At 37.8% G+C, this 23045-nt stretch overlaps 1 protein-coding gene across 3 annotated transcripts in view; it reads right to left on the reverse strand.

Annotated features, from left to right (window-relative positions):
• Window positions 1-853: 853 nt before the first annotated feature.
• The window catches only part of nfic (nuclear factor I/C), a 54314-nt gene continuing 32122 nt past the window's right edge, over window positions 854-23045 (reverse strand). The window contains exons 8-13 of one of the 3 annotated variants that reach the window (XM_069679587.1): window positions 21856-21977; window positions 17744-17857; window positions 17477-17634; window positions 16124-16307; window positions 14874-14962; window positions 11916-12024 (exon numbers count right to left, since the gene is read on the reverse strand). In XM_069679587.1, the coding sequence (XP_069535688.1) occupies window positions 12004-12024; window positions 14874-14962; window positions 16124-16307; window positions 17477-17634; window positions 17744-17857; window positions 21856-21977 (688 nt within the window). In that variant the 3' untranslated portion in view covers window positions 11916-12003. Of the gene's footprint in view, window positions 12025-14873; window positions 14963-16123; window positions 16308-17476; window positions 17635-17743; window positions 17858-20560; window positions 21183-21855; window positions 21978-23045 lie in introns of those variants that run through there. The other 2 variants (XM_069679589.1, XM_069679588.1) reach the window with 2 other exon arrangements.

The raw sequence follows: 23045 nt of genomic DNA on the forward strand, positions 1-23045 counted from the left end.
CAGCCTATGGATTGAACTGGACCTGGCTCTTACCCCCTATTTTGACAGCCATTGAACAGTGTCAAGATCCATTTCTGCACGCACGTAACTTTATGTGCTCCAGCTCTTAACTCTTCGCTGGCCTTGCAGAATGATCAAACGGCTGTGATTGACTAGATCACCTTTCGATAGACCAATTAGTTTTCATCAGTGACTTCCTAATTAAAAGGTGCGTGTGTGTCACAACACCCATAACATCCACGGGTTCGACACGCCTGCTTTAGCCAAAGGTTAATCTGAATTGCAAGGGTTTTTTTTCCAAAATGGTGGCTATGGGGCAAAGTGAGCCAAATGCTGTGGGGTAAATTGAACCAGTTGTTCTGCTTGACTTCATACAAGTAGTTACACGTGATGAAGTTAGTTGCCTCAGTTTAGGCTAAACTACATTTGCAAGCTAAACTGGATTCATAGAGTGTTATATTGGAGTGATGTGGTCTGCTTGGCATATCAGCCACCATCAACGTTTATCTAGTTACACTACTATGTCTTACCGTCTAAAACCACTAATTAGCAACCCTTCTGGTCAGAAACCTTTAAATGCATTAATCAGGTCCCTTAATCATTTAAATGTTCTATATGCTGTGAACTGCCTTCAGTATTCAGACTGACTTCGGCTCTGTGTGGCAAAAAGGCAGTCGCTCTTTAGTTTGAAAAAAGCTAAACTAAGCTCTGTACATGAAAGCAATACCCACACATCATCACAGCCCTTTTAGTTGTTTTAGAGCAGGGCTGTTTTGAGTCGAACTTCTATTCATGTTTGTTTGGTCATCTTGATATGAGCAGAATGAAATAAAAAAACTGTGACTGTGTTGTGGTATAGCTTGTTTATTAATGGTATATTTTTGCATAGAGAAACATACTCATTTCCATAATGAACTTATCAGCAGTTGCTGATAGCAATGGCATATATGGTTATAATGACATATTATCAAAGATGTTAATATCCCCCACAGCAGATGAATAACATTAGGTCAGAAACGCTGGATCAGACAGCCATCTCAAATATAATACATTCAAACAGCAACAGAAGGTCCAACCTTGAACAGACTTCAGTTTAGATGACCACTAGGAGACAAAACTATGCCACAGTTTTCATTAACTGTCCCTGTCTAAATGCAATTCTAGAGAAATAATTGACATCATGCAAATAAAGGTTGATTAATGACACTTGTTTCAGCTGAAAAAAAGTACTTAAAGCTCTTGCTTAAGCTGCCACAAACTACATATAGTGCAGAGCATGAGCCCTTTACACCGTGAAAGTCTCAGGTTAGTGTTAATGTCAGTTATCGACTCAGCATAATCACAACTTGCCTCTACCTCGTCTATTGTTTTCTTATATTTGTATATAAAGTAGTGCATTATTGCATGTTTCTGATTGGCTGTCAGGTAACAATTAAAATAGTTTTTAAGACAGGTGCTAATAAATCAAGTTTGACAAGAAAGGTGTGTTATTGTCCTTTAAAAGCCTTGTTTCAATTCAGGGGTTGCATCCTTCGAAGGACACGTTCTACGACAGATGAGTTATTTGTAGCCTGTATAGACCACTCAGGCTGAACTGAAATGACATGGTCTGGTCTACTGAGGATTTATGTGTGTGAATCAAGGGTAAGGGCGGGAACAGCTGGTGACACAAAGTTCAGCTCCTGTCGCCTTGCAACAGGTAATGAGCTAACTAGTTAACATAAATAACGTCACGTAACTTAACTTGTTAATTTAAAGAAAATTTAAAATTTCAAGGCCCCTCGTTTTTTTTAACATTTGTATAGCTAGCTATTCAATTAACAAAAACATTTAACAGTGTATTCCTCAACTGCTTGAGAGTCCGCCATCTCGTTTGGATTGGCAAGCAATGAATCTCAGAATACGTTGGGCCACGATGGATGCACCCGAGTGAGCCTTCCTGGAAAAGGAGGACGTTTTGTAGGACCCATTTGAAGGAGCCTTCAAATTGGGACAGCCTTTGACACGTCGCTGTGATGCAATCGGCCTTCAAATACGTCTCTTCGAAGGATGCAGCCTCTGAATTGGTACACAGCTTATGAGTAACCATAACAGTAGCACTGATGTTTCTCTTTAGTGTTGTTCTGTAGGAAGTGTAAATGGTATTATAATGCAGTCAAATATGGAAACTTGTAGACTTAGGACAGCCTTGTCCTCTGCCTCAGGTATTTGGGAATTTTCAATCATTATTACTTACCAAAGATTTAGTTTTGTAATCAGATATATATATGTCCTGATGAACAGTTAATGCGAAAAGGGCTGTGGTCTGTGTGGGCTGTAGTCATGCAATAACTGGTCATGTCTATGCTTTCTCTGATGTAAGGGATATATATTTGAAAGCAAGCAAAGCAGTCCTTTACAATTATATCTGAAAAGTTATGTGAAAAAAAATCTTTAAAATATAAGACTGCATTAAAATGTTCTCTGAGAGACAACTCTCATCACATAAAGTACACAGAGTGCAGACGCAATGTACTGATAGTTGCAGAATGGAATCAATATGGCATCACTGTCACAGGAACAAACTCAAAATCTGGTTTTCAATAACTATGGTTTTTGAGTCTGAATGACTGAAATGGGTTTGAGGGGCCATTAAAAACAACACACATTTCAAGTAATGGCACAAAAGAAAGAAAAGGGAACAAACAAAAACAAATTTAAGTGACAAGGTATCAGGCAACAGATGAGAAAACGATAATATTAAGAGTTTATAGAAAAAAACCCTCCAAGGAAACCTTCCCCAAAATCTTGCCCAGAATTGTTAGACATCCTTATGTTCCCTCAAAGCATTCAGCTAATAATCTGACCAACTCTGACCAACTGCAGCTTCTAAGCTTCAGTTATAGTTATCACTCTTTACAATACTAACCATAACCCACCAATCAGAATCAAAAAGCAGTTATGATACTAGTAAGATGCAGCTTAACAGCAGCTGTATGTTATGTTGTTTAAATACGCTCTGCTAAAAGCTGTCAGAACAGCACTTGGTTTGTACCCCCCAAAAAAGGAAAATCGAGATTGAAATTTACACCAAATGCTATCCCAATAAATAACGACATCTCAAAAAAAAATTAAGTAAACTAATTTCAAAGATCTTAGACAATATACTTCCATATAAACTGACAATTCTTACAGTGCATATTTCCACAAAAGTGAGCAGGAGTTTTGAATTTTTCAGCCATTAATCAGGGCAAAACAACAATCATGCCAGCTATGCAGCTTCAACCAAGTAAAAATATGCAAACACTTTGAGTCAGTGTTTTAAAATATCAAGTCGACTCAGATCATATTTTTATACATATTATTATAACATTGGGAATACTGAAAATTGAGTGGGACACACTCTCCAAATTTAGACAACATAAAGGTGTGGTAGAAACACTAAAACACAAGTTATACAATTCTAAGTAGTTCCCAACTACAAATAGTTGTATAAATGAAACAAAGAAGTGCTAATTTGTGGATAGTTAGCTAAAAACTCCCAAATAAATCAAGGATTTTTGCAACACAGGATGCTGTCCCTTAAAAAAAGCTAAATGGAATTCAGCCACCATTTATTTTATAAATTACGTCTGTACTTTCCAACTGTGACATATCCAAATGTCTTATGCAACAAAGATGTTTGAGGCCAGTCTGCTGAAAGATGAAGCAGATAAAGAAAGTAATCACGAAGACATGGGATATTTTCACTGCTTCAACTCTATTCAGGAAATACTTGTTGACTATCATCAAAGGCATTTGCTGATTTCTTCCCTACTCTGACTTTGGTAACTACAGTATTTATAAATTGTAGAGAGGTATCACCACATTTCTCTGGCTGCATTTGAAATGATGTCAGACTATTTCACGTAAAACCTCAAAAGTAGGCAAAAATATATTCCCTACAAAAAGGAAGGTTGTCTGTTAGTGCAGATTTTCTTCAACTCTCTACATTTTCTTCAACTCTTTGGGTTGTTTTATGGCTTGGCAACTCATGGCCTGTCCAGTCCATCTCTACTGGCAGGGCTGGTGATGTTATCAATAATAAGCATCAATCCTTGGGCCAAATGTGTGTCGCACCACCATGTACTGTTATACTACAACATGTACTGCGAAGCCCTACATACAAAATAAGTCAAATTAAACCAGCAGTTAAAACACAGCACTACATGTTGAACATTTCTTTTCCATTTCCAAACTGTTGACCGGCTGGCGTATTTTAATGGAGCAGAGAAAGAGATACGTCAAATTCAAATATTCTTGGCAAGAAGATATTTTGATGAAAGGCTGAAGTTATGTGTGCTGGTTCAATTTTATCATGAACAATTTTTTCTTGAGGTGGGAATTGTTTTTCTGAATTGGACTTCTACACACCTTTCCCTCTTACATGACTTGGAAGAAATTTCCACTTTGATTGGCAACAATGACACCATAGTTTCTCTTTGAGTATTACCTAGCTTGAGTTGGTTTGACATAGAGGCCTGGGCATTCTGTATGCCTTGTTGCGTTGACGCTTGGGTGTGGTATTTTAAAAAGGAAACTGATGTCTCCATTTAGTACATTTTGTTGAATGGATTGAAAAACACTGCAAAAACTATAACACTTTTAGCAGAGCCAGGACAGCTGACGCACATCAGAACCCAGTTTTCCAATCAGCTGGCTGGTGTTAAGTAGGAAAGCTATTTGGCATTCTCTGTGCATTTTACAGAAAAAATAAAGAGGAATAGAAATGAAAATAATTCTCACTTTTTAAGTGCTGCTTAAACTGCCTAAACACAGACTCAAACCTCTCATTAGAGGCAAGAGCCATTTATTCAAAGTCTTGCATCACATGTTTTGCCTTGGAATAGTGCATACATCATTTGTACAGGTCAAGATATTATATCGGTCATCAGTTAGAGAAGATACAAAAACCATAAAGCCACAACAGTTTTCTGTAATCTACTCCATCACCTCTACAACATACATTCACTTTATAGGTTGAGCTGTGTAAGAGATGTGATTGTATGTATTGCCATTTTTGGCGATAGCTTTGCAATTGCAAAGCAGAATTATAGTGGAATTGGGTGCTATTGAGTCAACCCCATACATTTTGAAACAAGCGATAAGTTCCTAATTTTATTTATCCATTTGCTTACAGGCAGCCAGATCCTAATTGCAGGCACACCACAAATAAGTAAACCACATAAATACACAGAAATACCCTTTATCCGTCTGCTTGTAGCTTAAAGGGCAACCATGTCAGTGTACCTATTCAGATTCATAACTGATGGTTACACAGTCCTGGATATATCATTATGGTCATTTTAGAGGACAGTATTACAACCCATATATCTTTGATCGAAAAAGCTAATGCGAACATAAAAGTATAAAAACAACTTAGCCAAAATATAAATAGTATATAAAATAGTACAAAATATAACTTCAACCCAAGTTGCTTCTTTGTTTAAAGAAACAAAGTTTAGTGTCAGGTATGTATCTGTTGCCACAGTGCTTGTCATGGGGACATTTATAAAGCACTTTTCACTTTGGCTCATACTTTCTGAAAGAACTGCTTAAGAGAGGCCTTTATGGGTCCACTGAGTCACTGTTATCCAAGACCTGAGTCAGCCAGGTCTGGTCGGCTACTGTTGTATTGCTGCAGGTCTATTTGTCAATATATCTAATACCTGAGGGTTCCAAGCAGATTTGTCATCTGCTCTGACCATATGATGTGTCAATATTAGGGGGGGGAAATGTCTTTTCATGCAGATCGAGGGTGTAAACTGTGAAATGCAGGAAAATGCAATGTATTGCTGTGTTTTTAATTGGTGGCGCTCATGCTACTGCCTGTGTAACGGATCTCTGTCTGTTTGGAATTGTTTGGTTCCATAAAAGTTTGCATCAGATCTAATGATCCTTGGGTCGATTCACACAGGTTCTGTCTGTCATTGTTTTTTTATTTTTATTGTGGCTAAAATATTTGAATGGTGAGGCCTACACCTAAACTTGCTAAACCACAAATATTGGGTTAAGGCAATCATCACTAAGAATACTCTGTGTCCATTTCAGTCTAAACAAATATTCTGGCTTTTTTTCTCAATTTAACCACTTACCACTTTACAGCTACATTATGTCATTCCATTATTACAAAATTTGACATCTGATATTTTGATGGGCTATCCATTGGCTTTTTCATTTACCCAAAAAACTTCTGAACATGTTAGGTAATAGCAACCAAACAAAGTTAAATATCCAGACAAGCTGCAGCATATTTGCGATTTGTGACGATATTTTCCAAATGGGTGTAGCTACAGCAAATAGAAACATATCGTTAGTTTGCGATTTTACACAACTCATTCCCTACAAAGCCCCAATTTTCCAAAGCAGGATTTAGTTGCTCTAAACCCTGTCTGTTAATAGAATAACACAAAACTGTGTAGCCTTATGGAGGAATTATGCACTCTTTGAGTGCCCAGGCCAAGCACAAAATTGTTGGTGCCCAACCCCCAACAGCTTCAGCCATTTTATGGGTAACTTACTCTGCAGCTTGTTCATCTTCTTGAGACAACCAAACTAAAACGCACATATGCAACAGACTTAAACATTCTAGACATTATTTTTATAGCTTTATAAGTCCATGTTTTTATACACACTGCTGTGTTATAAACTACATATCTACAAGCAACATGAAAATAACAACCCAATAAAAACAAAAACAAAAAACCTCAAAGCCAAGTTGAGTAAAAATAGTGTTAAGTGCATGCATCCATATAAAACTTAAACCCAAACTGTGGCCTTTTGTAATGTTTTGTAATTGGATGGTGTTCTTATAGCCAATCATAGAGCTTCTGAGCCTTAAAGCTGAAACCTAAACATTTCTATTAGATGGAATAGGGTGGCTCGTTCACATTGGCTAAATGCTTGGAAAAAAATTCACAATAAGGTGTAAGAATAATATTACTATAAAATGTGTATGCATGTATTTATTACTTAATATTAAATGGGACGAAGTTAGAGCTGAGCAGCATAGCTAAGAATGTTTTTTGTTTTTATGTGAATATTTAGACTTGAGATTTACCACTATACTTTTTAACCATACACTAAATAAGCGTATCATTACAACACATTAGTGTCCACAATTTTGGACAACATACATAAAATTGTTGACACTGTCTTCAACACTGTTAATGTCATGTAACATCAGTCCACACACCCAAAAGCCAACACTCCACCTTTAAAAACACGGCCACTGAACAAGATCAGTTTTGTGAGTGCATCAACACCGGATTTTAGCAAATGTTGCCATTTAAAATTCACACTTAAAAAACATTTGAACATTTTAGGGAAGTACAGTTCTTTTCTACGCAGAAAAAAGGACAGAACACATTATTGATGTGTACAGTTCATTCTTGACCTTTTTGTTTGACAAAAAAACCTTATCTTGATGTCTAAATACTAGCTATTTAGAGCTTTCTCATAATCAGAGTTTGCTCAGCTGTCCTTAAAATGATTCAGTTGTTACATAATCAAGTAAAAAACTTTGGTAATATGATAACAAGTGTTTGTATTTACATGGCAGACCATAATCCTTAAACCAGTATAAGGGTCTAGAGCTAGCCTACATTTTTATACCACTTGTTATCAAAAATTCCATAGTTATGTCACCTGATGACATGTGAGATTTAGCTGAAATAACAGAAAAGGGTAGTAAATGACAGTGAAGTCTATTTCCCAAACTGGCATTTCTTTTGTGCTGTAAAAACTTTCTCTAACTTAAATGGAATTTTAGAATAAGCACTGTTCCAGTCTATGCTAAACCTAATGAAGCTTTCACAAAGCTCACATTCAAGCCAGTATCTTAGCTAGCAGTTTACACACTGTGACTGTTTAACCTAAACTACGTACCTGCTACACTGGTTAATGCCAAGCAATCATACATGCAGCTTTTTTAAATTTGTTTTGTATGTTTAAAGCTTCCAGCTGTACCATGAAAAGTATGATCACGTTCCCATTTAGTATTATTGTTCTTTAACTAAAGGCAAGGCACATAATGTGTTTTATGAAATATCGTGCAAAATAGAAGTTTAACAATAGGGCTATTATTAAATTTTAAAGAAATAGACAGCCCTTCCGTCTACTGCACTCTGATGAAGTACAGAGAACAGAGGGAGGAAGGGGAGGAAGAGGAAGAGCAGGATAGAGAGGAAGAGGTATCATCAGTTTGAGCCATGCATTCTTTAGGTCAGCACAGCGACCAAGGCAGCACCATGCAGTATACATCAGCTTTAAGCTAACTTTAACATAACCTTAAACCTCACCCTACCGAAACCCAGCTCATATCAGCACCTTTGGTACAAAATCTGAACCCATAGTAGGCACTGACTGCTGCCAACTTTAACCCCAAGCTTTTGAAAGAAAAAGTATAAGACACACACCGAGACATGTGTTCAGACCGAACACGAATTTTAGATACAACTGGACTAAATACAGAGTAAATAGAAAGAAGAAGCTAATTCAAGGTGGTGCAACATTACGTGGAGACGCCTCTGTGTGAATTCAAAATTCACACTAAAAGGTGTGCAATTTCAACTCCACCATGTTCGTTTCTAAAAATTTAAACAGAAAGACAAAAGCAAAAAGTAAAATACTGTAGGAAAATATCAGGCAGAACTATAGTTCCTTCCAAACTCTAAGCTATCATACAAAAAACACACAGCTACTCTGCACAGACATGGTTGGATACGTTGCAAGCTGGTGAAGCTGGGTACCGTCAGCATACTGGCTGTTTGGGTAGCCACATTTGTGACCTCACTAAGCACTGTCAAATTGTCAATGGTATTTTTGTGTTCTGACAGATTTCTGTTTTCTGCCAGGAATAGTTAAACTTTTTTCCTTGAGTAAAACTCAAGTAAGAATCCATTGTAACCACTGTCAATGCAACACTGCTCCATTCCTCTTCACTGGCTTTACATTAGGTCCACTACTCATGGTATTGAACAGATATATTCAGTTGCCCTTGGAAAATATTTAATCTTTCCAGGCAGAAGGAAGACACCTGTGAGATCAGGAAATAACTGGTACAACAAGTTAAAGAATGATGCTTTGACCTTTACACTACTGATTGTGCAGGACACACAAATAAACAAATTATGGAATAATGTCTGGAGACTGCAGAAACACTCCATCGGTCATATGTATGTGAATAATGCAAGGTGAATTTTTGTTTGGCATTCATTCTGATCTCACCTCAACACAGAAACAAGAATCCACATCAAAAGGCAACAAATTTCAATTAACTGCATAATAGTTTAAAAGCATTGAGGATTAAAAAATTGCACCGATTATAAAATTAGACCCGATAAATTTATTTTCAATTTGTTCATCTTTAAACAGATTTTTCACAAAATATTAAAAGGCCAAGGTGCAAATTCTTTACTACTGTTGCATTTGGAGTTTGCATTGAATTTTACATACAAGTACCAATGGTGATATGTTTTAGTGTTTGTTTCTGGTTTTTACTCTACTTCTATACACAGACTTTGACAACCATACATATACAGACTGATTTGTTGCTATCTCCTTAACTAAGATCTCACTGACATATTAACTTGCTTTCATACTACCATGTGGTTTCGAGATGTTTCCATTACTGTGGATGACAACTAACGTTTCAATTATATTAAATGCTTACTTTGTCTAATGTTGAAGATTATTCTAATCAAAGTAACATGCAACATGTAAGATTTTAGGCTTTTACTTGTTTTTCTAAAGATTATTGACTAAGGCCCTGTGCCCACTAACAGCACTCTTTTAGGTTGGCAGAGTCTTTTAGACAACGATCTGAAATTGGACCCTGTTGAGACTAAAATAAGCCTTGAAACGGGCATACTTTAGTCGGTAATATTCTCCCTTCCTTATGGTTTATCTCATGCACCCAGACCCCAGTTTTTTCGAGAGTACGATTACCTTTCTTTGAAGGGGTGTGCATAAGACTTGACATGACACCTTCATAACCATGAATGACACCTGTCATGAACCTGAATGAGTCCTTATGAATGTTCATGACTGTTGTCATTAAGTGTCATTCGGTCAATTATGTCATTTTTAATGCAAAGTTGACATTGTTTGAGATCAATTTGCGATCAAATTTGCATTAAAATTGACAAAATTGACCTTATGCACACCCATTCAAAGAAAGTGTTACCAAATATTGCATTGGTTGGGCACAAAATGTAAGCTCATGGCCTCAAAACTGATTCTAAATGCTGATTTGTTGCTTATTGTCGGTGGTTAACCATCAAGGTAATACTTTAAATCAACCTCGGCTCTGTGGCCAACATATCCCTTTGTTTATCGGTCTCCAGCTGCCTGAACTCCAACCCAAACCCCACTCCTACTGTTCCTCCACAGATTTTAAAGGGGGGGTTAGGGTTGAGCTACACAATGCAGAACCTGTCAAGAACACCTTCTGGACCAAAACTTATTCTAGAGCTGGATTAATCTCTGGAATTTTGTGCTCAGGTCAAGTCAGTATACACATCATCTGCTATCATAAACCAACACAATAGAACCTGCCAGCTTGGTAACATGCTGCATTACCGCAACTTTCTCATTTTGCCTTAAGCATAGTGCAAAGCCTGCTTTATCTCTTTCTAATCTACCTACATAAAAGTAAAAACCCCACCAATGTGTTCTTTAAGAAACACACAATTTATACACAACATCTCCTCCAAACAGAGCAGTGATCTTCACAGTCTGACAAACACACACACACACACACACACACACACACACACACACACACACACACACAACCGATCATCTACAGGTCAACACGCCAAAACATCAATTTAACAGCGACTTTTGTTGCTATAACACATGATCCAGGTTTTCATGTGTCTTTTTCCAACTGAGGTGTTTCTATGTGGCAGGTGCATGTCTTCTCCAAACAATGCAACTTTGGCTGGATAAGTACTGCAATACAAATTGATCAGTATCTGAAGTGAAGGAAGAAGTATGTTTAAAACAATGCCCCCTGCCTTCCTGATACCAGGAGCACTGGACCGTTTTTTCACTGTTGTCAAACTGTTGCATTGTCTCTTGTGTTGGAGGGGGCATAATTATAGCTCTTATATTCCACTCTTATACACCATTGTTTTTTTTTGTTTTTAAAAAAAAAAAGCACAATTAAACAAAATCTTAAAATTATAAGCCTAGCAAAGCAAAATAATGGTTTCAAGCTGATGATTGTCAATAAAAACACAAAGCCTCTGTCTTTAAGTGGGAAGAGAAAAAAATAATGTTGCTTTAACTCTTGATTTTCTTCAGATGTATCAATAAAATATGAAAAAGTGCAAAGGAACATTACATAATAATAAGAGGATTTCTCTTTCTAGTTGGTTCGGGAAAAAGGTAGGCTTAATTGCATATAATATAAGCAGCACCTGCAGCGGAGAGGGGCATTCTGGGTGTTGGGGGGGGATGAGGTCCACGTCTGTCCCGGGTCGGAGGCCTTATACCAGATTAAGAGTCGAGACCTGGGGTGCAGAAATAAAGGCTGACATTCATCCAAGGGAAACAGGCCTCATCCTTGGGACACAGTCAGGTTACAGGCTTCTTAGGATCTGGTGTGTTGAGGCCTGGTTCTGGTCTTGCAGTTCACCTGAATATAACAGACGTCTAGATAACTCCTTTACTTTGACTTAAAAATCATAACTCACATCAGTTGCCATTTTTAGAACTATTCAGTGTCATATGGCGTAGTTCATTCAGTGACTGCAATATGGCTGAGACAAAGCAGCATCCTTCTTTCATCCAGGCTGTCTCTGGTGGGTACATACACATGTATAAATATATTATAGTGCATATTTATATGTATGTATGACCACATGTTATGCTTCTATAAAGCTGAATATATTTTTCCTCTGGCAATGTCTTGGCAACAATGTTTCCTTTCTTCCAGGACAGTACTTCCATGACAGTCATCTTTCCTCCAGAGTTCAGTCAGTTGCCCAGATACCAAGACTGGAACAGAAGACACACACAAAATAGAAATGAGTAAGATACTACATTTATAAACTCACAAGAACAATGTTTTTTTAAGATAAGTAATTAACACATATTTAAATTGCATTATAAACATATGGTTAATGGTTAAAAAAACCTTTCACCCTATATCAGGACATTATAAACTATTTTTGAAAAAAACTTAGCACGTTATAACAAAGATATTGTATCTTTTTTTCAAATATTCATGCTTCATGAACAGTTCCAACCTCTAATGAAGCCTGTGTAAATGATGTATTAACATCTTTAATGATTTTTTAAAGTTAAGACTAAACTAAAAACTTGTTTTTTTGCCAGGTTTATCACCTCAGGACTTAAAAGAGTACGCCTTCAATTCATGCTTTACTGCTAGGTTTTCACTTCTCAGCTGAGCTAAAAAAAAAAGACCCACACCTACAGACCGACTAAGCTGAATATGGCATGATGTGATGAAGATAACACTGACCGACCCTAACATTGTGTACATTCTGTATACATTACCTGTAATGCTGATTGAAAATGTAATTGCAAGTGTACTGAAAAGAACTACAAAAACAGATCATATTTCTCCCATTTAAGCTTCTCTGCAGTGGCTTCCTGTAAAATCTACAATACAATTAACAATCTTTCTTCTTACCTACAAAGCTCTTAATGATCTGGCACCAAAATATCTTAAAGAGCTATAACCCTGAAGATTGGGCTGTATGTAGGGTTACTTGTCATACCAAGAGTTTTCAAAAGTAGTATGGGAGGCATAGCATTCAATTATCAGGCTTATCTCATGTGGAACCAAGTTTGGATCTTTGAGGCAGACCTGCTCGCTAATTTTTAGTAGAGTAGGATTAACTTCCCTTTTTGATAAAGATTATAGTTCGGGTTGTCTCAGGCTTGCCTGCCTAGAGACTTGATGCACTAAGCTCCTCTCTTCTTCCCCTCTCAACAATCATGTTGCATGAATGAATTTTACAAACTTTGTATGACTTCTCTAAGTTTGCTTTCTAGTGAGTTCCTGTGAATTGCTGTGGACTGTCTGCCACCTGTTGTCCCCTAATATTATCAGTCTATTTATATTATTATTATAATTATTGTTCTAATTGGTATAATAAGTCTTATTGCTATAATTAGTTTTATTTTTTTATCACTTTTCTCATTCGTATCTCTTTATTTATAATCATAGTTGTTATTGCATTGTTATTGTATTGTTATTTTTGCTGCTGTGATTCTCTATCTGTCTCCAACTCTCTGTCTGTCTGTCTGTCTCTTTTTCTCTCTACCTCTTTCTCTCTTTACCCAACCGGTCAAGGCCGATGATAGTGGGGCGGCTGTGGCTCAGTGGTAGAGTCGGTCGTCCTTCATTTGGAAGGTCGGAGGTTCGATCCCCAGCTCCCTCAAGCTACATGTCGAAGTGTCCTTGGGCAAGACCAAATTGCTTGCTATGAATGTGATATCTGATTGACAGTTGGGCACTTTATGTAGCAGCCTCTGCCATTAGTGTGTGAATGGGTGAATGTGATATATAGTGTAAAAGCAGCTTTGAGTGGTTGCAAAGACTAGAAAAGTGCTATATAATTACAGTCCATTTACCATTCCATTTACTTAGGGCACTGTTCTTTTCAAGGTTTCTGCCTGTTAAGATGAAGTTTTTCCTTGCAGTTGTTACAAGTGCTTGCTCATGGTGAATTCTTGGGTCACAGAAAATAGAAAATAGTATTATAAAGAAGACTTGCCCTATATTTAAAGTGCCACAAGATAACGTTTGCTGTGATTTAGCCCTATATTAATAGAGAATTACTTAAATGATACTTCTGAGCACCATTGTTTTATTAAATACAAAAAGCCTGTGTTATGCTACAGTTTCAAAACATGAGAGCTGTGCAAATGACATACTACATCTCTGCTTGAATTCAATTTGCCATTCCGCCATTCGAAGTAAGCTTTTTGCTCTGCCTTTTGGTTTCCCTTTTTGGCTTTTGTTGGAATTAAGACTTTGTTTTTGCCTTTTGTTTGTTAAATATATATATATCTAGGTCTGCATTTGGGTCCTCTCCATTTTGTGTTTATACAATTGTGACACTCTATGGTCTTCAATAATTATGATAATAATGTTTTAGATTCAGTTTAACTGTTTCACCAAATTTGCATTCATTTGAACACATTTCAATTTAAAAAAATCTACAAAAATGTCAATATTTAAAGCTAAAACTGGCATTAGATGACATTTAATATCCCTAACAAGGAAATCATCTCACCATGTATTTAGTTGTGAGAAACATTTAAAAAGACACAGAGACAAAGAGATAGAGAGGGAGAGAATGGATTTCTGGCTCAGCAGTATTAGCTGTGCTGTTTCTGGAGCAAAAGAACCATCTCTCCTCCTCATTATGAACATACTTTTTATGATGAATATGTTTCCAAATACCAAAACTACCAACAGATGCTGACCCATCTATGTACCTTACATTTTCCTGCCTGACTGATCCACGGTTCACTGTTCAGGCTTCTGAGATACTAATATCTTTGGATTGAAGCTGCCCATCCATAATAGTTTGTCAATATTCAACAGAAAAACAATGTTTTATTGTCAGAAATACACCCCTTTTAGCTTTGAGCACCACAAACCAAATGTAATTCTCCTCCCTTGTATTTGGGAAAGAGAAAAGTCACAACCTCAGAATTTAAAACCCTCCTCTGCAACTTTTTGCATGACTACATACCACTACAGGTAGGAGTAACCAGGAATTTAGAGTTCCAGTAATATATGGGGTTTTGCATCGTGAACTGAGTCCTCCCTATATTGAGCTTTACAATGTCAAAAGAATCATACTAACCTGGGCTTGGTAGAGTCCACCTGGGTCTCGAGGGGTGACTCCAACAAAGGAGGTGCGATTGGCAGGGGGGGTCCCAGGGGCCGAGTATGCTGAGGGTGTTGGCGTTAATAACATCAGTCTCATGTCTATCATAGTTCCATGTCACTTGTAAAGTTGGATGAGGTAATACTTTCAAAAAAAATCTGTCAAAATCTTCCATTATCAAAAAAAAATTAAAATGAAAAAGGCATAAAATCCTCCTAGGTCATTGATTTATCTTGTCTGTTCAAACTCTGGTGTCTGTATGATCACTGGTGGGACACAAGTTCAGATCACATGTGGATTCCGTTTATCCTTTTACTTTATTGTTGTTTAATTTTGTACTAAGGTAAACAAATAGAGGCAACAACTCTTTCTGTATTGTCTATCTATAGTATAAAGAGATAGGTGACCAATAAGTTGCAAGTGCACTTGCTGACAACATAGTTGGTAGTTATTTTAGTGGAGTATTAACATCTGTTTACATTCACAAGCTCTAACATCATCTCCACCTCCATCTCATCTTATCTGAGCAGCTGAACCTCCCACTCTATCCTGATCCCTCTTTTTCTCTCCGTCCTTATTCTCTATTTCTTTCTCTGTCTTTCTGTCCTGAAAGTCTATAAAGATCGTCACAAATAAATGCATGGTGAGATAAGTTCTTATTGGTTTGTCATGACAATGAGGTTGTTCTCGTTCTTCTAATGTAATTGCAACCTGGACTTAGTTTCAATAGATTTAGGCACAGGAAACACGTCATTCAATCTATTTTTTAATTTACCATTTTATGTCTTCTTCATTATTATTCTAATAAAAAAATCTGTGTTCTGAAATATTGTGATATAATTTCATGAGTAAGAAGACTTCTGTGATGTTGAATTTCACCACTGTTATGTTGATAATTACTTTTTTCTACACTTTGTGAACTCACAGAGATCCCACAACTCCACTGTGCCAGCTGAGCTCTACTTCACTTACAGATCTTCAGAGCTTAAGGCTCAGTCTAAAGCTGACTAAGTGACAAGCTTGAGCTGCTGTTGTTGTTTTTTTTTCATTGTGCACATTTCTTTTTCTTGAACACAACTATATCTACGAATATCAGTACTTGGATTATAGGACTCTAATTAGTAAAACGTTAACACCCATTGGAGGGTTATGTATCTTCATACTGTATTTGTAATGCCAGACATTAATGCTGTCTGTGGAAGCTTGTTAGCCTTTGAACCACTTACTTGGTGATGTGGGGGAGTTTGCTCCCCCATCAGAGGAAGTGGTAGAGGCCTTTGACTCTGCAGGTAGTGTTGGCCTAGGTAGGGAGGATGGAGGAGGAGCCAGGGAGGATGCTGGTCCAGGGGGTGCCAGCATCTGAGAGGAGATGTAGTGACTGGGCACTTTTACCTGGTTGCTGCCATTCAGCTGTAAATATCAGAGGGACAACAAGCAAATATACTAATATTTAACTTGTGTTGCAATATTGCCAACCGGCACTATCTTAAAGAAAGAGAGAGTAGCAGCAGTGAAAACCTGATGGTGTATGACATTTTGATAGTAGTGGCTGAAAATGTAGTCTTGCAAAGCCAGATACAGCTCCACATTTAATTTTAGACTGTACCAACGCAACCCGTTCATAATTCTACGCCAAAGGCAGAAACAAGTCACAATCGTCTTGGCTGCACTAGGCCCAGGATGCAGCGATGGTGTCCTTGCTAAATGATGTAGGCAAGGAACTTGTTTTGGTGGAACGTCGAGAGGTGGCTCCTGGCGTGAAAATGGCTTGATTCTTGACATCACTGTAGGAACCAAAAAGGCCTGCCCTATTGCCAGTCAAAATCTTTGTAAAAATGTTCAATTTCAGTGTGTAGGTTGCTAGCTCTAACTCAGGTTTTTGCTGTTGATTCACTTACCGATGGAGCTTTTAAAAAAGGGTAACGCAGAGATAGTAGGAGGGGAGGAGAATTCTGTCAGAAATAGCACCCAGTGGCAGGCTTATATCCACAGTCTACATCCTGTCCTAGTTTAGGCTCTACAAATAAAACTTGCACCACCCATTAGCTAAAATAAAATATGTAAAATACAAATTACTGTGCCACACTGCCCTCGACTAACCTCACCAGAGATAGTAAGACAGATATTCAATTAATCTTTGCTTGTAAAACATGAAACGTTTCAGCAATTACTATTTCTTTGCTTTATCAGGCAAATGATTGAAGGGAGCTTTGTTAAGTATTGTTTGGTGAGATTTTGCAGGTAGTTTTAAAGTTCTGCTAAAAAACAAAAGCACCAAACAGTTTTTTCTTTACCTACCCAGTTACTTTTCTTTCATGGTGGTGTTGAATAGTTTGTCAAAATTGTAGGATGTTTATTTTTTATTCCTGTAGACGGTGCAGATAAGATCTACATCTGCAGTTCTTAACTGCTTCTAATAATACTCTTCTTTTCTACAGATGTGTAACTGCTTACACCTTGGCACTGCAACTGGCTGGTATTATTTTTGTTACAGCTTAAGTAGTAGTCGGGTAGGGGGACAGTTTTTTGGACTTCTGTGATGGGCTCTTGTTGGAGCTGACTTGCCTGGTTGTACTCACCGAGCTGGGGGTTTGATTGGCAGGGTCGCAGGTCAATGAGACGAGATCTTTGAGAGGATCCTGGGCCAGGTGAGGAGGATAGCGGATTGCTCCATGGGGGAAGTAGGAGGAGGACGGGAAATGAAGAGATGATGAGGGGTGGGGACTCCTAGACAGACCTGGACAGAGAAAGACCCAAGACAGAGAGGTAAAAAGAAACTATACAATACATTTTGTTCTTTGTTTTCTTCTTATGGATAAAAAATTAAATAAATGTGTTTGACTGACCACTGTGAACAGCTATGACTGGACGGTGGTGCTGTGTGAAGGAGCCCAGTCTTTGTGAGTCCTCATGCGGCGAGGGACTGTCCAGTTCTGCTTTTTTCACTGGAGGAGATAGACCTAAAACAAACATTTACACACACACTGTTGAGGATATATGTATTGGTGCAAGCACCAAAGGCGCTGGACCCATATATATAATATTTTTTAACTTGTTGCATTAAAGACAAACTTAACAGCACTGTAAATGTTGTTTTTGCCTACCTCTAGTACCACCACTGCATGATTTGCCTTATACGGCAGTTTATCATAGAGAAAGTAGAAAGTACCCTCCGAATTGGGAAGAAATACTAATTTGGTTAATATTAAGTATAAAACAGAATGTTGGAGAATATCTCAAGGTAGTTGCATTATTTTGAAATAGTGCTGTGTAATATAGCAAGAGAGTATATATATTCAGCTAACCCTCAAACCCCAAACCTCCTACTTAAAAGTTGGAAGCCTTACTCAATACACCATTGGGTACACCACACAGCAGTCCCATGACAAATCAACTGTGCTGAAAGCATGTTAAACATGACCACACACCATGCAGTCAGGTTTGCATTCCATTGCATTGTGTTGGCCCGATCTATAAAGTAAAGCAGTAAGAACTTTTCTATTGCCCTAGTGCTCTGAGAAGCTTTGGAAATAAAGTGACCATTAAAGGGATAATTTACTGGAACTTCAGTCTTTCTATGGCATTCTTTCATTTACTAGTTGCCATTTTTAATTTACCTACTGTTAAACTTCATCCCATTGTGTCTACCCAACATCTAATGATGGTGCCTTCCAAAGTGTTAGTGCATTGTGTTAATGTTTGTCTTGTGTGTACTGTAGTTAATGCGGTTATATTTAAATGCAATTGTAAAAGTTGAAATATGGATACATTTGACAGCCTAATAAAACATGTTTTAGATGTTTTAGATCTTCAGAGCAAAGCAGCTGTTGTTCAGAGCAGTTGTCCACTTTTCAAAAACTAAAGCATGTTGTGGCTCAGAATAACCTGACCAGTCAAACAGACGTCAATTATGTATTTATCAGATTAAATTAACAATGCTTAGGAAGGCTTGAAAAGTCAATCTACAGCCTCCTCTTCACAACCACCCTGGTGCATTATTGACTTCGTTGGTGGTACAACAAAAATCCTTGACTGAATTTTACAACTAGAATATGATAAAAGCCACTCTGAGCTTCTTTCCCTATAGTGTATCTTGTGTATATCGGTCCTATTTAACATTCTGACAGAGGAATCCTTAATTTCCAGCTGTTACTCAGCTGTTCTTTACTCTGCAAAATGATGGCTTGTCTTTAGATTGAGACAGCTAAAAAATGTGAAAAGCCTAAAAGCAACATGAGCCTTGGCCACTCTTCTTTCTTACATTGAGCTGTAAATGATGTTATGTTGTTATTTCATCTTCATAGTTGATCAAGAGCTGTTTACTCTTACGCTCCACTTAGTTTAACTCCACTTAGTTTAACTCCACTGTGGTCAGTCTGTCTTACATTTTGATTGCTTGTATGTACGGGGCTGTGTGATGGATCAAATTTTCAAAGATCTATCAACCTATCTTCTAGTTAAGAAGAAAAGTATTCTATTCTATTTTTTGATATTGATATTTTAAATAAAGGACAGAGGAAAAGAGAAAAAAAGAAATCAGAAAAATTCAGTTTGTTTATATCACAATTGGACAATAAAGGAGCAGAAGGTGTATGTAAAAATGCGGCTGTGGTTCAGTGGTAGAGTCAGTCGTCTTTCAATCAGAAGGTTGGAGGTTTGATCCCCCCAGTCCACATGCCATGTCTTGGGCAAGACACTGAATGTGATAATTGATTGACTGAATCCATCAGTGTATGAATGTGAGTGTGAATGGGTGGGTGAATGTGACATATTGTGTAAAAGCAGCTTTGAGTGGATGCAAAGACACGAAATGCGCTATATAAGTACTGTCCATTTACCATTACCATTTAAAACAGATAACACTTGGTTACAATGTAACCTTGGTTCGCTGAGTAAAGAGAGACTATCTCTCCACTGTTACATATTCCATATGTACAGGGAATGACCCGGCCACGCCTCACGGTTAATCTATAAAGCATCTGTGCTGGCATGGAATTGGTGATGGGTTTGATCGGAACCGTCTCCAAGTGGCCTATAAACTCCAGAGACCATCTCTCCACTCCGTTACATATTCCATATGTACGGGGAACACTTGAGGAGACAGTGCTGCCCACAAGCCCAATTCGTGAAACAATAGGTACAGTTATTTTATTTACAAACTATTTATGAATGCACCCTATCTAAATACCATCCAGGTCAAGGCCCTGCAAGAAAGAAAGGCCAAGCCTGAGCGGCGGAAGGGCTACTGAGGTCATACTGCAAGATGCAAGGCTGACCCTGGGAACACAAGTAAAGACACAGGGCCAGACTTAGGCACGAAGTGGCCACTCTGGCCAGCCTGCAAGCTGCTAAGCTGACAGAGGAGACAACCAATCGGTGAAAAACACATGGCCCACAAGGCCAAATGGTTCATTTGCGGGTGACACCCAGCACTAGCTCACCAAAGGAGGGACTGGCTGCTACATTCACACGGTAGAACCTTGCAAACGTGGTGGCGAGAGCAGCGTGAACATGACTTTACTGGCTGGGACAGGTGGAACTCTGATGGAACTTAGCAGGAATGCCAGGTTGGGCAAAGGATCGCACCCACCTGGTTGGGCAAGCACCTGCAGCAGTGACTGCGAACAGGCAGTGCCTGGAGCTCACCAATCCCTCTGGCGGTGGTTATGGCCAACAGGAAGGCTTTTTTAAGAGAGAGCCATTTAAATTCAGCCCCCAAGGGGCTCAAAGGGGGGACGCTGAGGTGTCCATCAGGGACATAAGGGACATAAGGGACTGAGTTTACTTAAAACAAGGCCTTGGTGTCATTGAAATAGCTTTTAAAAGATACTGATTTATATTGGTTGATTTGAGTTTGAGTGTCAGTAATGACATGCCATTGTAGCATGTCTTGGGAAGAAGTAGGAAGTCTGGTAAACAGCTACATGTATGAGTTAGATTAGCATTAGCTGTCAGAAGGATGACATCTGAGAGAAAGAGGAATAACCTTATTTATCACTTATAACTGAAACAAACACTGTAGGATGATGTGGTCAATGGTATTCATTAGTGCATTAAAATTAAATATAAAAACCCTTCAAAGCAAGATACTTCACTCACGTGTTGTAATAATTGTATGTAGGTCATCTTATTCAAAAAGATTTATTGGCCGCCCGTTTAGCTCATTGGTTAAATCGGCGACCATATACAGAGGATACAGTCCTCGATGCGGCGGCCCAGGCCCCTTGCCGTGTGTCATCCCCACTCTCTCTTCCCCCATCTCTGCCAATATCCACTGTCCTCTCTCTAAAATAAAGGTAAAAAAGGGCCAAAAAAATATATATTTTTTTTTAAATGGGAGTGTTAGATGTTTGAGGTTTGTTTTGCTGCATTTTCATATGTATTTGATGATATAAAAACACTATTCCCCAATTGAGGTGATGTACATTTCTCATAAATATTTGGGAGATGTTGTAGAACTTCCTCTTCAAAGTTGCCAATGCAAATGCCAGTGGTACAATGGTAGAGACAGTAAGGTATCATGAACACTGATGTTTTTTTTTGTTTTTTTTAATGTTTTTTTTTTTTTTTCTCTTTACTTAATTATCTCTGTCCTCATCAAGCCCCTTGAGGGTTTTCTGGGTTTCCCCTGCACGTCTCCTTTTCTTAAAATGTAAAATCTTTTTTTTATTTATTTTTTTGATATGTGCTAAATAAATAAATCAAATCAAATCAAATCAAACACTAGTATTGTCCTTCAAAATCTTCAAGGATCAAAAATGAATAAAAGATAACATTGATTTCACTGTGCTTTATCCTAAGTGTTTACCACACTAAACCTACTAAAGAAAACTGGCAGACAATGATTTAAGTATGTATGTAACATACTGCTCACTTCTTAGAGACAAATGCTATCTGTGTCTCCTAGTGCAGACAATGGACACTGTAAATCTCTTCATTGTTATTATTATTCTGTTACCTCCTTCCATGTCATCAGTCCAGTTCCTGGAGCTGCTGGCAGGAGAGGAAGGTGAGTGGTAATACTCCCCTCCTGGACTGTCAGCCTCTTCCTCCATAGAGCCAGACTTATGACGCTTACTCCTGTAGACAAATACACACACAGTGTAATATTCATGTTGAATCCCAGTTAAGCTCTATTCTTAAAACTTTTAATAATATCTCTCTTGGAACATTATTTAAGCTGTGTTTAAAACAAACTGCCTGCCTCTTTGACCACCAACCAGCTAAACATTTTAAAGATCTCTGGCGATCTTTCTGGGCCCTACAACACTATATATTGTTAGTTTGTCTCACATTACCCTTAGTAGGTCTAAGGCTACCATAGTAAAACCTCTGTAACCTTTCCTTTTACATCCCTCAAGTATTTACCTTGTAAATATATGGTTAATCATAATATATTGTTGGGTAAATGCCACTGATAAATAAGAAGGTAAGTACAGAGAAACTACAGCAGTAAGTTTGATTAAAAAAAAGCCTCAGCTATTTCCAATTAACCAAACTACGTAATGTGTATTTGTGACTTGTTTAGGTAGCTCATAAATCAGATATATTATGGAATTTTGTGCACTGTACTTTTCTGTTAACTGTGAATTACAACATATGCAATAACTCCACAAACAATACCACAATGCAACAAGTTGTTTTAATTTTATTTTGCACTGTGTGCACCATGTGGGGTCTTTGTTGTTTTGTGCTGTGTAACACCAGAAATGTTCTTATTGTGGGATTAATAAAGGTTTTCTTATTCTTATTCTTATGCTTACATACTTCAGGAAAGAAGGCAGCAAATTTTAGGAATACCTCTTCTTAACCATGAACCATCTTTGACTCTCTTTCATAATCCTTATGTAACCCAAATACTTATCCTCAGAGTGCTATAGAGGGAATGTGGGGGAAAACACCCCCTTGTTAGCAAAATGTCAAAAACACATCCTTCAAAGATCAGTGTATATGATGAAATAATGACATTAAAATGCCCTGGAGGCAATCAAATCTGGGCTTTTGTGGAAAAAAATGTTGGTTACTGTTACTTACATGCTGAAAACTTCGGAATTTCATAACTAATTAAAGCATCCTCTTCTCCATCTATTGTTTTTAAGTCATGTAGTCACAACATTTTTACGGGAGACTTTTTGGCCATCCCATCTA

Source organism: Semicossyphus pulcher, unplaced genomic scaffold (genome assembly GCF_022749685.1).
Source record: "Semicossyphus pulcher isolate SPU_LCO1_2020_fin unplaced genomic scaffold, fSemPul1.0.p SCAF_4, whole genome shotgun sequence".
In the NCBI taxonomy this organism is placed as follows: domain Eukaryota; kingdom Metazoa; phylum Chordata; class Actinopteri; order Labriformes; family Labridae; genus Semicossyphus; species Semicossyphus pulcher.